Raw genomic sequence first — 12,294 nt, forward strand, 5'->3', positions numbered from 1 at the left:
TTTTATTGATCTATGAAAGTGACGTGGTACTTAAAAGCAATTATAATACAATTATGTAAATATATTTTATGTACACAAATGATATACACTTGATGTGTATCATTAAATGATTATATAATTTTAAATTAAAGATAAACTAATACTTAATCATATAATGATACATTCTGTATGTATATATTTGTGTAGTAAAAAATAAGTACGTATAATATTACTTGTTATGATAACTATATCTAAGGAATCTGTCTAGTTTGACCCAATAGATTATGTAGTATAGTGGCTTAGTTGGAGATATATATATATATATATATATAAAAGCAAAGATCATTTCCGCGTGATAGAAAACAATTCATTGATATAAAATGTGAAATTAATGAATTTGAAAACGACTGATACAATACATGCAATTGGAATATATTGATGTACTAGAATTAATATTAGAACTTTAAAATTTTGAAATTTGAAATTTGAAAATTGAATATTTACTACTTGTTAATATAAAGTCTTCATAAAATTTGAATGAGAGAATTTTCGGAGAATTTTATTGAACTTCAAAGGATAGATAAAACAAAAGTTTGGTTCTTTTCCTAGAAATTATTCTGAAACATAATTATTATTAGTTTTGATTTCTTTACATGAATTATTAAACTTTTATAAACGAGAATCTTAACTTTGGCAATTGAACTTTAGTTGTACCAGAAATATTTAGCTTTCTAAGTTTTGTTTTTGAAATTTGACATCGTGTGTTAGAATATCTTATGAATCTTTATAGTCTTTACATAAGCTTTAAAAGAGAATTTATTTCATTAACTTGCTTTAATTTGCTTCTTGTTTTCTTTTACGAAACATGTTTTTTCTTATATTTTGCATCATATATATATGTATATATATATATGGGGTAAAGTCTTCAATTAATGAAGTCAAATAGCTGAATTGTTTCAAAATTATCACATTAATAATCATCAAACAAGTGAGGACCATTGTCACTATGAGGGTGTTACATTTTTTCACCTGTGTTTGGTCCAAAACCCTTTTTTTTCCCACCTTTGACCCCCAAAGCCGTACTCTTTCACTTAAAATTAAACTTCATTTAAAAATAATAATTGTATATTAAAAAAAGTGAAAATAAATAAAATAAATAATCATTTTATAGATTTTATTTCAACATTTTAAATATAATAATTTAACTTTTTTATAAGGTTTAAAAACTTACAATTCAGTCTTTGTAAAAGTTTGAAAATATTAATCATATCTGTTACTTTTTTTTATTTGACTCGATTGTAACTTTACTTATATCAACTTAGTTGTCTTTACCACTAACATATCTTCACCATTTCTTCTTGTTATTAAAACAGTCGTTTCTTTACATTGACAAGAAGTTTTAGCCTTTAATATCGGAAAAGTTATATTTTTTTGATTATTTTTGTTCATCAATCAAGAAGTTTTTTCTTCGTCTTGTTTCTACTTAACTGATGAGGGTGGCAACAGAGCTTCAAAGCCACTAAGGTTGATATTTTGACGCTGGAGAAGCAGCAACACAAGGTGGAGATTTTGAGGGTGAATAGGTATTTCAGGAGGTGACTTATCGGGGTTGAGGGGATGGCAGCTTGGTAGCAACATGCGAGCCAACCAGGGTAGCTAGGAAAAAGAGGGTGTGACAAAAAGGAAATGAGAGGAGAATAGAAATTATGCAAATTTGATATATAGTAATTTTTTAAATATTTTATTAATCTAAGAAAATATAATAATTTCGAAAAGTAAAATAGTAAATGATAATAATATAATTTACTTTCTGTCATTGTGTTAAAACACTTTTTATTCTTTGTAATATTTTGATTTTGAATAAAAAAATATAATTTACGTTATCAAATAAAAGTGTTAAGAGAAAATGAAATTCAGTTACTCTCAAATGATAATTTATATGGTAAAATGTAATACTTCATATATAAAAAAATATAAATTCAAATTTTCTTTAACAATATATCAAGATCAAACTTTTAACTTACGTAATTTAGTGATTGACAATCTAATCATGATAGAATTCCTCATTTAAAAAAAAAATTATTTATTAAAATTAGTGCCTCGTGGTCAAGGTATGAATTGGTCAATAAAATTGACAAATCATAGTAGGTAGGTTTGTTTTATAAATATTCCAAGTGAGTGACTTATTTCAATTGGACAAATTTGTTTGGTAATATGTTCCTTACATTATAATTAAAAATTATTTTTATTATAAAGTCAACTTCATTATCGAAAAAGACCATTCAAAACAATCAAGGAAGATAAGTGACAATTTTATGAAATATAGGGTCTTACTGATATTTTTGTTAGACCTCAGAGGAGGTCTGAGTTAAAAGGCCTAAATTTGGTTCCGTCAATTTCTACAATGTAGGCAGCATTCAGTGTTCATGAAAGTCAAGAAATCTTAAAGAGAAATAGATAACTGAGATTTGTATGTGTGATGGAGAATAAAGTTGTATCCTCCAAAGGATATATATGAACATCAAATGAGGAAAAAAGAAAAAAAAAAGAAGAAGCCAAATAATATGACAACTCTACGGATGTTATAAGTAGAGTTGGATTCAAATCAAACCGAGTTTGAGCTCAAACTCGTGGAAGTCAAGTTCGAACTCTGTTTGAATTTGATTCGATTCATTTTTCGTTATTAAAACGATATCGTTTTAATACATATTGGCCAAAACGACGTCATTTTGTATTAAAATTTTTAATTAAAAAATTTGATGAGCAGCTCAAGCTCGAGCTCGATTGAGCTCTCATAGGGTGGCTCGTTTTGGGTTCGTTCGAATCAAGCTTGAATGGGTTTGATTCGAATCCAACCCTAGTTACAAGATCTAAACAAGACATCATTGTTTGTTGAAAGTGATGAATCACAAATCATGTGAATTCAGGACAACATGCACAAGTCATTACTTACATAACTTGGGGGGCGTTTGGTTTGGGTAATATTTTATTACCAAAATAGAAAGATTACCTTGAAAATAGATTATTTCGAAGATTACTAGGTATAAATGATTACTATGTTTGATAAAATTTGATAAGTATAAATAATTATTGTGTTTAGTTAAAGGTAATAAAATATTACTAATAAATTATTTTACTTAAATACCCTTGAATATAATTATTTTTAAATATTTTTTATATTATTTATCATATTAATTAAAAATAAATTTATTTTTGTCTCAAAAAATTAATAAATAATAATATAATTATAATAAAATCAAAATTACCTTGGTAATCTTTAAATACCTAAGGTGAAGGTGTTAATCAGATTACCACTTATATTACCTGTCACGTCAGTATTGGTAATAGAATATTACTATAATATTTTATTATTGACAAACCAAATAAGAAAATAAAAAATAAATTATCAAGATAATCTTAAAAAACTGAAACCAAACGGCTCTTAGGGTTTTATTATGATATATCAAAATTAAAATTTTAATTTATTTAATTTAATAATTATGAGGTCAATCATTAAGAATATATCTTATTTAACATGATTGATTCTAACCCAATGTAAAAATTTGATTCGAATGTATCCTTCGTTCAAAACAAAAAAAACTTTGGGTTTTATTTAACTTATCATGTACAGTTGTAGTACGCAGTCTGTTAACATGAGTGGTTCCCAAGAAATGCCATCTGCAAGTAGACATATAGGAGATGATGGGAAAATGGCTTTCTTTATTGTGGACAAGCTCCATTTTCCTCCTTTCCTTATCTTTAAAAACGACGGTCAGACTTTTTGTAGATGTGCCATTTTTCTGTTCACACAGTTCACACTAAATATTCTCAACCTAATTCCAAGAGGATGAGGTTTTTCTCATCATCTCTTGCACAAGCATATACACAATATTAGGATAAAAAATTTAAAATTTTAATTTAGTATTTTATACTTTGGGCATAGGTCATAATATTAGGGTTGGTTGTTTGATTGTTTTATTCCGTTCACGTAGATTAAATTTTACCTATTAAACTGAACGAGTCTGAGGTCTTTGTTCCTCCCGTCAAATGATGTCAAGCCTTGGAAATTGACTGTCTTCCATTGATTATGGGAGAGTGTAAGATAAGAAGACCTTGAAAAGTCCTGGATTCGTTCGTCCAGACAGAAAGTCACAAGTATCCGTTAAATTATTTGACTCAATAATCAAGCATTATAAATTTGTCAAAGAATAAATCAAATGTATTGTTATCTGGGTCCTCAAAATATATGGATGAAGTGAGATATACAGAGAGAAAGAGTCGTTGTTTGGCTGAGATTTATTGTAGAGGAAGACGACAAATAGATGGGAATTAATGGATTTTGGTTGCAGGATAGGAAAAGCCATTAGAATGGTCCCTTTGAGCAAGTGAAGAGACAATATGCATTGTCCATTGCAATGTATTTATTCACTGTTGCATGTCATGTATTAGCTTTTCACGTAAAAGTGCACTCTCTTCATCAACATTGCTAGAGAAGGCGGGCAGGCAGGGACCATCACGTTTAAAAGATGCCCTTGTTTCCTGAAATTGGAGTTTTTTAAGTCTTAGCTGAGAATTTCTACCGTACTGAAACAGAATTGGTAATGGCTAGTTTTACTTGTAGGCCAAAAAAACCTTGTTTTGCCTATAAGGGGGAGCTTGAATGACAAAATGTAAAATCTCTAAATGGTTTCAAAAAGATTTGAGTTTGAAACTTACATGCTTCATATGAAAATTAGAATGTTGAATTATCCGACAGTCATTATATATAGGGTTATATTTAATGTGGTTAGTTCAACTTCGAAAGGACTCTCCGATTCAAGTAAATTATTTGTAATAAAAAAAAGTTATGTATTTTAAGTCTCCTTATTTGAGTTTTGAGTTTTTTAATTATGAAGCCCTTCAAAAGAAAACAACTAAAAGAATTAATGATTTTCTATTTGATTTCAAACAACTGGATAAAAAAATTCCTAGAACCTTAACCATTTCACAACCCCAATTATACAGTCTGACTCCAAACTTTTCTTTTCTTTTTCCCTCCTCTTAGCAGCCAAACAAACAGTATATAATTTTCTTATGCGGCTAAAAGAGTGAGAGCTGAAGAGACTTAATCATCATTCATCAATCACTTTGGTTCCTTTCCTTTCCCCATCTGTCATAAGATATGGAATTGAGAATCTTACAATATAAAAATAATGGGCAATCCTGCACTTGGAGGTGGAGATGAGGCAGATGCCATCGTTTTTGTAAAAACCATATATTAAATATAATATCATATTTCATATCTAATCTATTACATAATACTGAATAGATCATTATAATTATATAATTCTTCTCTTATTAAAGAGCTAACTACTTTACACACGCTCACATAAAATGTAAGAGACGAACAAATTAGCAGAGACTTTCACAAATTTAGCAGTCATCCTTAGATAACAAAAGAAATCTTTTGTTGATAATATAATAATAAAAAAGGGCAGTTTCAGATGGTCTGATGAGGCACCATGACTATGCTAATAGTTTAAATAATACCATATGTTGTTGATCATCAGCTTTGAATCTTCAAAGGGATTACCACTGGATTGTATGCAGGTGGTCTACTAAAGAGAGTTTTAGGTGATGATTTCTGTTCTTCCAAAGGCACTGGTGTGGCAAGTGTGAGCTCTAAATCGGCTGATTCCGCATCTGGGCTTGATGGTTTCGATGCATTAATGGAAGATTTAGGCTGCTGTAGCCAAATGGGCACCACCTGATGACGGCCCTGTGAAGATGGTTGATTTTGATGAAGATTATCGGTTGCCTCATTACTTAAAGTAAAATCCTGCTTAAAGAGGTAACAGAAATATATAAATTTGAATCAGTTAATGATTCAGAATTCAGACGATCTGATGAACAATCATATAATATGACTACCTACCAAGTCAAAGAGACTTGAGCGTCGCTTCTTCTTGTTGAGAGTCGCCTGCCGAAGGAAATACTTTTGAGCATGACTTGCCACTTGGGTTGGAGTTCTTGTAGTCACAAAGTTCTTAGAAATGCCCCTCCAATCTCCCTTTCCCAGCTTTTCAAGCCCCACCAAAAAAGTTCGATGCTCCTCTTCCGTCCATGGAACTCCTATATTTATTAACAACTTTGTCATCTAAACTGAAAGGAGTGTGTGTTGTGAAGTATCCAATCATGCTAGACCAATCATCCATATTGAAACAGGCTATGGAGTGGATGCTTGCAGAAGACATGTAGGACAACAACATGCCGGACATACAACACAATAACAAAGATCCAGAAAGAGGAATAGATCCAGAGAATTATCAATCAAGAAGATCAACCCGAGTTAGGAAACAACCAGCCTGGCTCAAGGATTTCATCACATCTTCCAAAGGATTCAACAAAGCATGAGGAGAGTAATAATAGGCAAATAGATCAACTGAGGCATTTTATTTACATTTGATAAAAAAGCAAATAAGAAATATGCTTATATATGGGGTGTAATCAGTTACAAAAATAAGTGTGAAATAAAACATATTGAATCTGTTTTCAGTTTTCTTCTTAGCAATTTTCTTTTCTTTGCTGGAGTTTGTACCTACTCGAAGAGGTACAAATCTGTTACGTTCAGGTTGCCGGAAGTTCCTGATTTCGGAGCAGCCTGATCTTAACAGTGTGTATATATATTTGATCTTAACTAGTCAAATGAATCAGACAAGGATATTTTCTAAGAAAATTGAAGAGTTTAATGGAAGTCATTGATCGTTTGTGTGTGTGATGAAAAAAAACCCACCTTTCTTTCTCTCCTGTGGACAACCACCCATGGGGCCATCAGAAAGATAGCCCAAGGCAGTTTTATCTTCATCAATGGAAACCAGGGAAGAAGACAAGGAAGAAGAAGAGGACGAGGGGTGAAGTGAGGCTGAAGCTGAAGGCAAACAGTCCACGCTGAAGCTCTTCTCCATGGCAAGAGGAGAAGATGAAGATATATCAAGTTGAACACCGAAAAGCCGAAGTCCAGAAGGTGGAGTAGTTCCTCTGTAAGAAGTGCAGGTCCTTGAATTATGGCCAGTGTTCCCACAATGTGAGCACTTTCTGCCCATTTTCACCCAGAGAAAGCTCAACTTTTGTACTAACAACCAACACCAAAATCTAACTAAAACAAAACTCGGAGAGAAAGAAAGCAAGTGGTTTAATTATACGTTGGTGGTGCGTATGATAAAAGGTGGGCAAGGAGGGTTCTACGAAAATAAATGGATGCACACCAAGAGAAGATGATTGGATGGATACACTTTATTATTCTTCTTACTTTTCCAACTTGGTTTCTACACAAATCAGAACAATCCGATGCCCTTCTCTCTCTCTCTTCACACCATTCAAGTCTCTGTATTTTATTTTATCCACCGTATACCCGTATAGCAAGAACAATAATAATAATAATATATACAACAAGAATTGATATTACTCTAATCAAATCAAACCGAATCATAAGTTACCAACATAAAGCTTAACAGCTAAACTCGGGATAACTACTTAGACTCATTTACACCTCTATTGAAAATATGAAATAATTATTTAATATTTAATTAATTAAAAAAGTTACAACAAAATTAATCTATGATTTATGTTTTGTGGCTTTTAAAAGTGATTATGTCCTATCTAAGGCTTCTTGCTATAGGCTACAGGCCACTGGAATGTTTATCTATTTATTATTGATTGTCACTAAGAGTTATACTTGAATTTGATTGAGGAAGTGTTTGTCCATGTAATATATTATAAATTTGAGATTTTATATATATTTTAAATTAAAATATATATTTTTTCAAGCTTTTATATAGTATAATACCTAGAGTCAGAGTCAAACTTAAAAAGGGTCAAAGAGGGTGAGGTCACTTGACCCCCTTTGGGTTTAAAAAATATAAATTATCCCCCTTATAAAAAATAAGTATTTAATACCTTTTAGGTTTGAAAATTTTATTAGTTTAATATATTTAAAATTTCAAAATAATTTCTAAAATTTTACATGATTCTGGTTAAATTTTCTTATTTCTTAATTGATCTTTTATGTTTTTATTTTTATTTAATTTTGATTGTTTTATATTATTTTTTTGGGTCCGTCATCGAAACAAACCGACTCATACATAATTAATATTATAGTACATCATAAAAGCCCATACATGTACTTAATATTTAAAATAAATTAATTAATAGCAGTATGTATTGAAAAAAAACAGACAGGACCGTATCCTCCAATGGCTTTGGAGGAGCAGTTAGATGACTTTAGAAACTGGAGAAGAAAAAAAACATGACAAGTTTGAAAGTTGAAGTTGATCAACCAACTGCCCTTTCATGGGAATTTCGTTAAAATTATTTGTTTTCAATCAAGGCTTAGTTTAGAGAGGGAAAAAAAAAAAAAAAAACGAGCCAAAGAATTTGGGCTGACTTTGAATGTTTCAATCGAAATGGCACGTCGTTGAATTCTCTGGGTCAACACATATGCTTTAAATTTAAGTTGGATCCTCAAACACGACATCTCACAATAATTTTTGTAAAAATTGACATCCATGCCCATCAAAGTAAACCTAAATATGAACCATCAATCTCGGAGAGATAATTTGAATTATAAAAAAAAAATTATGTATAAAAGAATATAAGTTTAAATATTGTTTAATAATATATCAAACTCTTAATTTAATTGATTAATTAATTATAAAATCGATTATTAAATTTAAAGTTTATCTTATACAATATAGTTAATTCTGATTAAATATAACAATTTGACTCAGATTAAATTTATCGTTATAAAATATAAACAATCAAGATTCAGGAAAGATACTGAAATTTAATATTATTGAATAGATTATCTCTCACCCATGACCCAACCATAGATTCTCTTATTGGGGTTATTGTTATTATTTTTAATTTAGGCCAACAAGTTTAAGATATATTAAAATAAAAATAATCCTATCTATATATATACACTCACACACTTGAGGAATGTATTACTTTTTCTCATTTGGCATTATCATATGATGGAATCTTCCCACAACATAAGATAAAAGTATTTGAGATAACGATTTTAATAGGCATGGACTGTTATCTTTTTTATTTTTTTAAGTCCGAAGACTAATTAAAGTTTAATCATTTGACGGGACTATTATCTTTTATTTTTTTAGGAGGAAGATTAAATCTAAAGTTTAATTATTTAATAGAGAAAATAAAATTCAATCATTCCGGAATTGTCAAAAAAAAAATTATCGTTATCATTATTTTTTAATTAAAAGAAAAAAATTTCCATGTTAGAGATTTTATTAACATTAGAAATTAAATTTCCTTCTTGTGTGATATAATATAATATTAGTTTTTTTTTTTTAATAAAGGAATAAATAAATTTAACCTAGTAGATGGAAAAGAAAAAATTTTAATTCTTTTATTTAAAAAAGTAAGAATTGTTTGATATTTATGTTCTTATCTCAAATTTTTTATCAAACAAAAACTTTTCCACCTTGTTTCTCTACATTTTAGGTTAGAGATTATAAGGAAATTGTTTAATGTTGTGCGTGACAGAGGTTTGAGATCAAATTTTCTTTTTTTAATTTTAATATTTTATTAATTTTATTAACTCTTGATCTTAAAGAGTCGGAAAGTTATGATTATTTTTTGAGCTTAAATTTTACTTGGGCAGTTAGATTTTAGACCTGCCAAAGCCAATGAGGACTTATCATACCCAATAAAGAACACAAACAATTAGCAAAGATATATGTTTGGTAATCAAAATACTGCAGCATCAGCATTGCATCTAAACAATTTGCAGGCAGGCTGATTAATTAAATAAAATCATGGTGAGAAACCCAAAAAGGGCATCACATAAGATAAAAGAAAATGGGCTATAAAGCACAACTTTAAAAGAACCAGTGATTGAAAGGAAGAATGGTAGCTTTAACATAAGCTGTTGATTTGTTTTTTAGCAATTTCCTTCAGATTCCATGGAGATAATGAAAAGACATTCAATGGTAAAAACAGTTGGGGGTTTCTGCGGGATTGGCTCACTGATTGCCACTTCCCAGACTTTGAACTCAATGGCCTAACCCCAACAGATTGAGACACAACAATCTAATAAAGTTTGATATGAAATCACAGGCCAAAAGGCTTGTTCCCACCGATCGTCTAAATATCTATCATTCTATTAAAATTTCTTATTATAGTTAAAAAATCGTCATTTAATAAAAATTTAAAAAAATTAAAAACTAAATATTTTTAAAAGTTTTTGTTAAATGACAGTTTTACCATTAACCCTAACAAAAAATTTTAACAGAATAATAGATATTTAAGTTTTTAAAATCATATGGGTGAGAGTTTGGGAATAAATCGAACTTCGAGTGAGAATAAGTCTTTTGGCCTAAATCATATAATTGATATTGATGTTGATTGTGGTGGTGCCAATTTTTACTGCAAGTCTGATATCATCTCAATAATTGTATCAAACAAGCTTCTTTAAAAGCTTCGAAGAAAACAAAATTTTGTAAAGCGCTCATCAATACAAAAGATGCTGTTGAAATTTAAAGAAATGAGCAAGACCACCACAAAGGTCACATTAATACATTAGCGATAAAACTATGTGTATAAACAATCAGTATAAAATAATATTCAATCACATGATGATATATTATTGTTTGTATTTAAGTTTATACTCATTGTTTGTACATATAATATTACTTAAACTCAAAACGTCTAAAAGTAGGATTTCATCTCATATCATAATTCAATTTCAGAACCACATTGTTGTTGAATGTCTGATATACAAGCACTTTCCCATCTTGCAGAGTAATATAATGTCTATGGTTTTGAAGCAAAGATTGGTTTAGACATGAACGGACAGAATGGGGGAGGGGGGTTGCATGAAGTATGGCTGCTTTGTGGTGGAGACTAAAAGAAAAAGAACTCAAAGATACTGTAAGAAAGTTCCTACCCTGAAAAGGCAGCCTGCCAAATGTTCCACATCTGGATCCCCATACAAAGCAGATTGTTCCTTAACTTATGGATAACAAATTACACAGATAAAAATAACTTCCCAGAGAATCTAGCAGGAAGTGATATATATATATATATATATATATATATATATATATATATATATATATATATATATATATATATATATATATATATATATATACATATATGTATATCAATCTTGCTTCATGGACTTTAAAAAGCATAATTTGATTTCAAGATCTTTATAACTATAATTTCACAAATATAGCAAGTGTTTTTTCTTCTTCCCCGGGTAACTGCTACAAGTTGAACTTTTAAAAAGAGATAAACCAGAAGTTGCTAAATGGCTCTCTGAGTATCTTCTCCTCTCCGTTTTGTAAATACCGAGGGCATACAAAGAAAAAGGAGAGAATAAATAGATAAAGCAGACAATACTCCTAGAAACTCAGCTATCATCCCAAGGATCCTTGTTCAAGTTTATACTTTTTTGAAGGGCCAAAAGACTTATTCCCACCCGAGGTTTATTATGTCTCCAAACTCTTATTTGTTAATTTTTAAAAAACTTAAATATTCATCAGTTTGTTAAATTTTATTATTATTATTAAGGGTAAAATTATAATTTAAAAATTTTATTTAAATTCATATTTTAAAATTACTTTTTAGTTTTAAAATTTCATTTTTACTCTAATTTCATATTTTTTAAGTTTAAAAACTGACTTTTTCTCTTTAAATCTAAGGTTGTAAATTCTTATATTTTTCCCATAGATTGTCACACCCTCCCCCCCTCCAGTTTTCTGAAAAATTTTGTTTCACCCTTATTCAATTTTAGTTTCAAGATCTGTTTCTCTAGCACTAGAGAGGGAATGAATAAAGAAGGCAAGAGGGAGAGAGCTGAAAGTTAGAGATAGTGAATGGTCACCAGAGAGAGGGAGAAAAATATCTTTAAAAAAAAAAGTCAATTTTCAAACTTTAAGTAGAGAAAAATTGTTAAATTTTTAAACTACGAGAGAAAATATGATAGTATTTTGGTTTTTGTTAATATTTTTAGCTAAATAACAAATTTATCTCTAATAATATTAGCAAAATTTAATAGAAAAATAAATATTAAAGTTTTCAAAAATTAATGAATAAAAGTTTGTGGATACACTAAACTTTAGGTTGAAATAAGCCTTTTGGCCTTTCCTAAGATATATTTTAATATATGGACATTATAAGGTTCAAATTGTACACATAAATTAGTGACAAGACCTAAGGTAAAAATAATGATAAAAATACTCATGAAATAAATTTAAGTATTTATCTGTTATTAAAAAATTGGTAAAAATATATAAAATAATTGTA

At 29.3% G+C, this 12,294-nt stretch overlaps 1 protein-coding gene across 2 annotated transcripts; it reads right to left on the reverse strand.

Annotated features, from left to right (window-relative positions):
- Nucleotides 1–5,297: 5,297 nt before the first annotated feature.
- LOC123194514 (transcription factor MYBS3-like) lies at nucleotides 5,298–7,307 on the reverse strand. Of its 2 annotated transcripts, none has more exons than XM_044607741.1 (3): nucleotides 6,752–7,307; nucleotides 5,894–6,090; nucleotides 5,298–5,800 (listed from the first exon to the last, which is right to left on the reverse strand). In XM_044607741.1, the coding sequence occupies exons 1-3, from the start codon at nucleotides 7,059–7,061 to the stop codon at nucleotides 5,525–5,527; spliced, it is 783 nt and encodes a 260-aa protein (XP_044463676.1). In that variant the 5' UTR covers nucleotides 7,062–7,307; the 3' UTR covers nucleotides 5,298–5,524. The 2 variants fall into 2 exon arrangements, with proteins under 2 accessions (XP_044463676.1, XP_044463677.1); XM_044607742.1 differs by having other exon boundaries at nucleotides 5,298–5,797; nucleotides 6,752–7,302.
- Nucleotides 7,308–12,294: the final 4,987 nt, after the last annotated feature.

This window comes from Mangifera indica, chromosome 13 (genome assembly GCF_011075055.1).
Source record: "Mangifera indica cultivar Alphonso chromosome 13, CATAS_Mindica_2.1, whole genome shotgun sequence".
NCBI classification, from domain to species: Eukaryota; Viridiplantae; Streptophyta; class Magnoliopsida; order Sapindales; family Anacardiaceae; genus Mangifera; species Mangifera indica.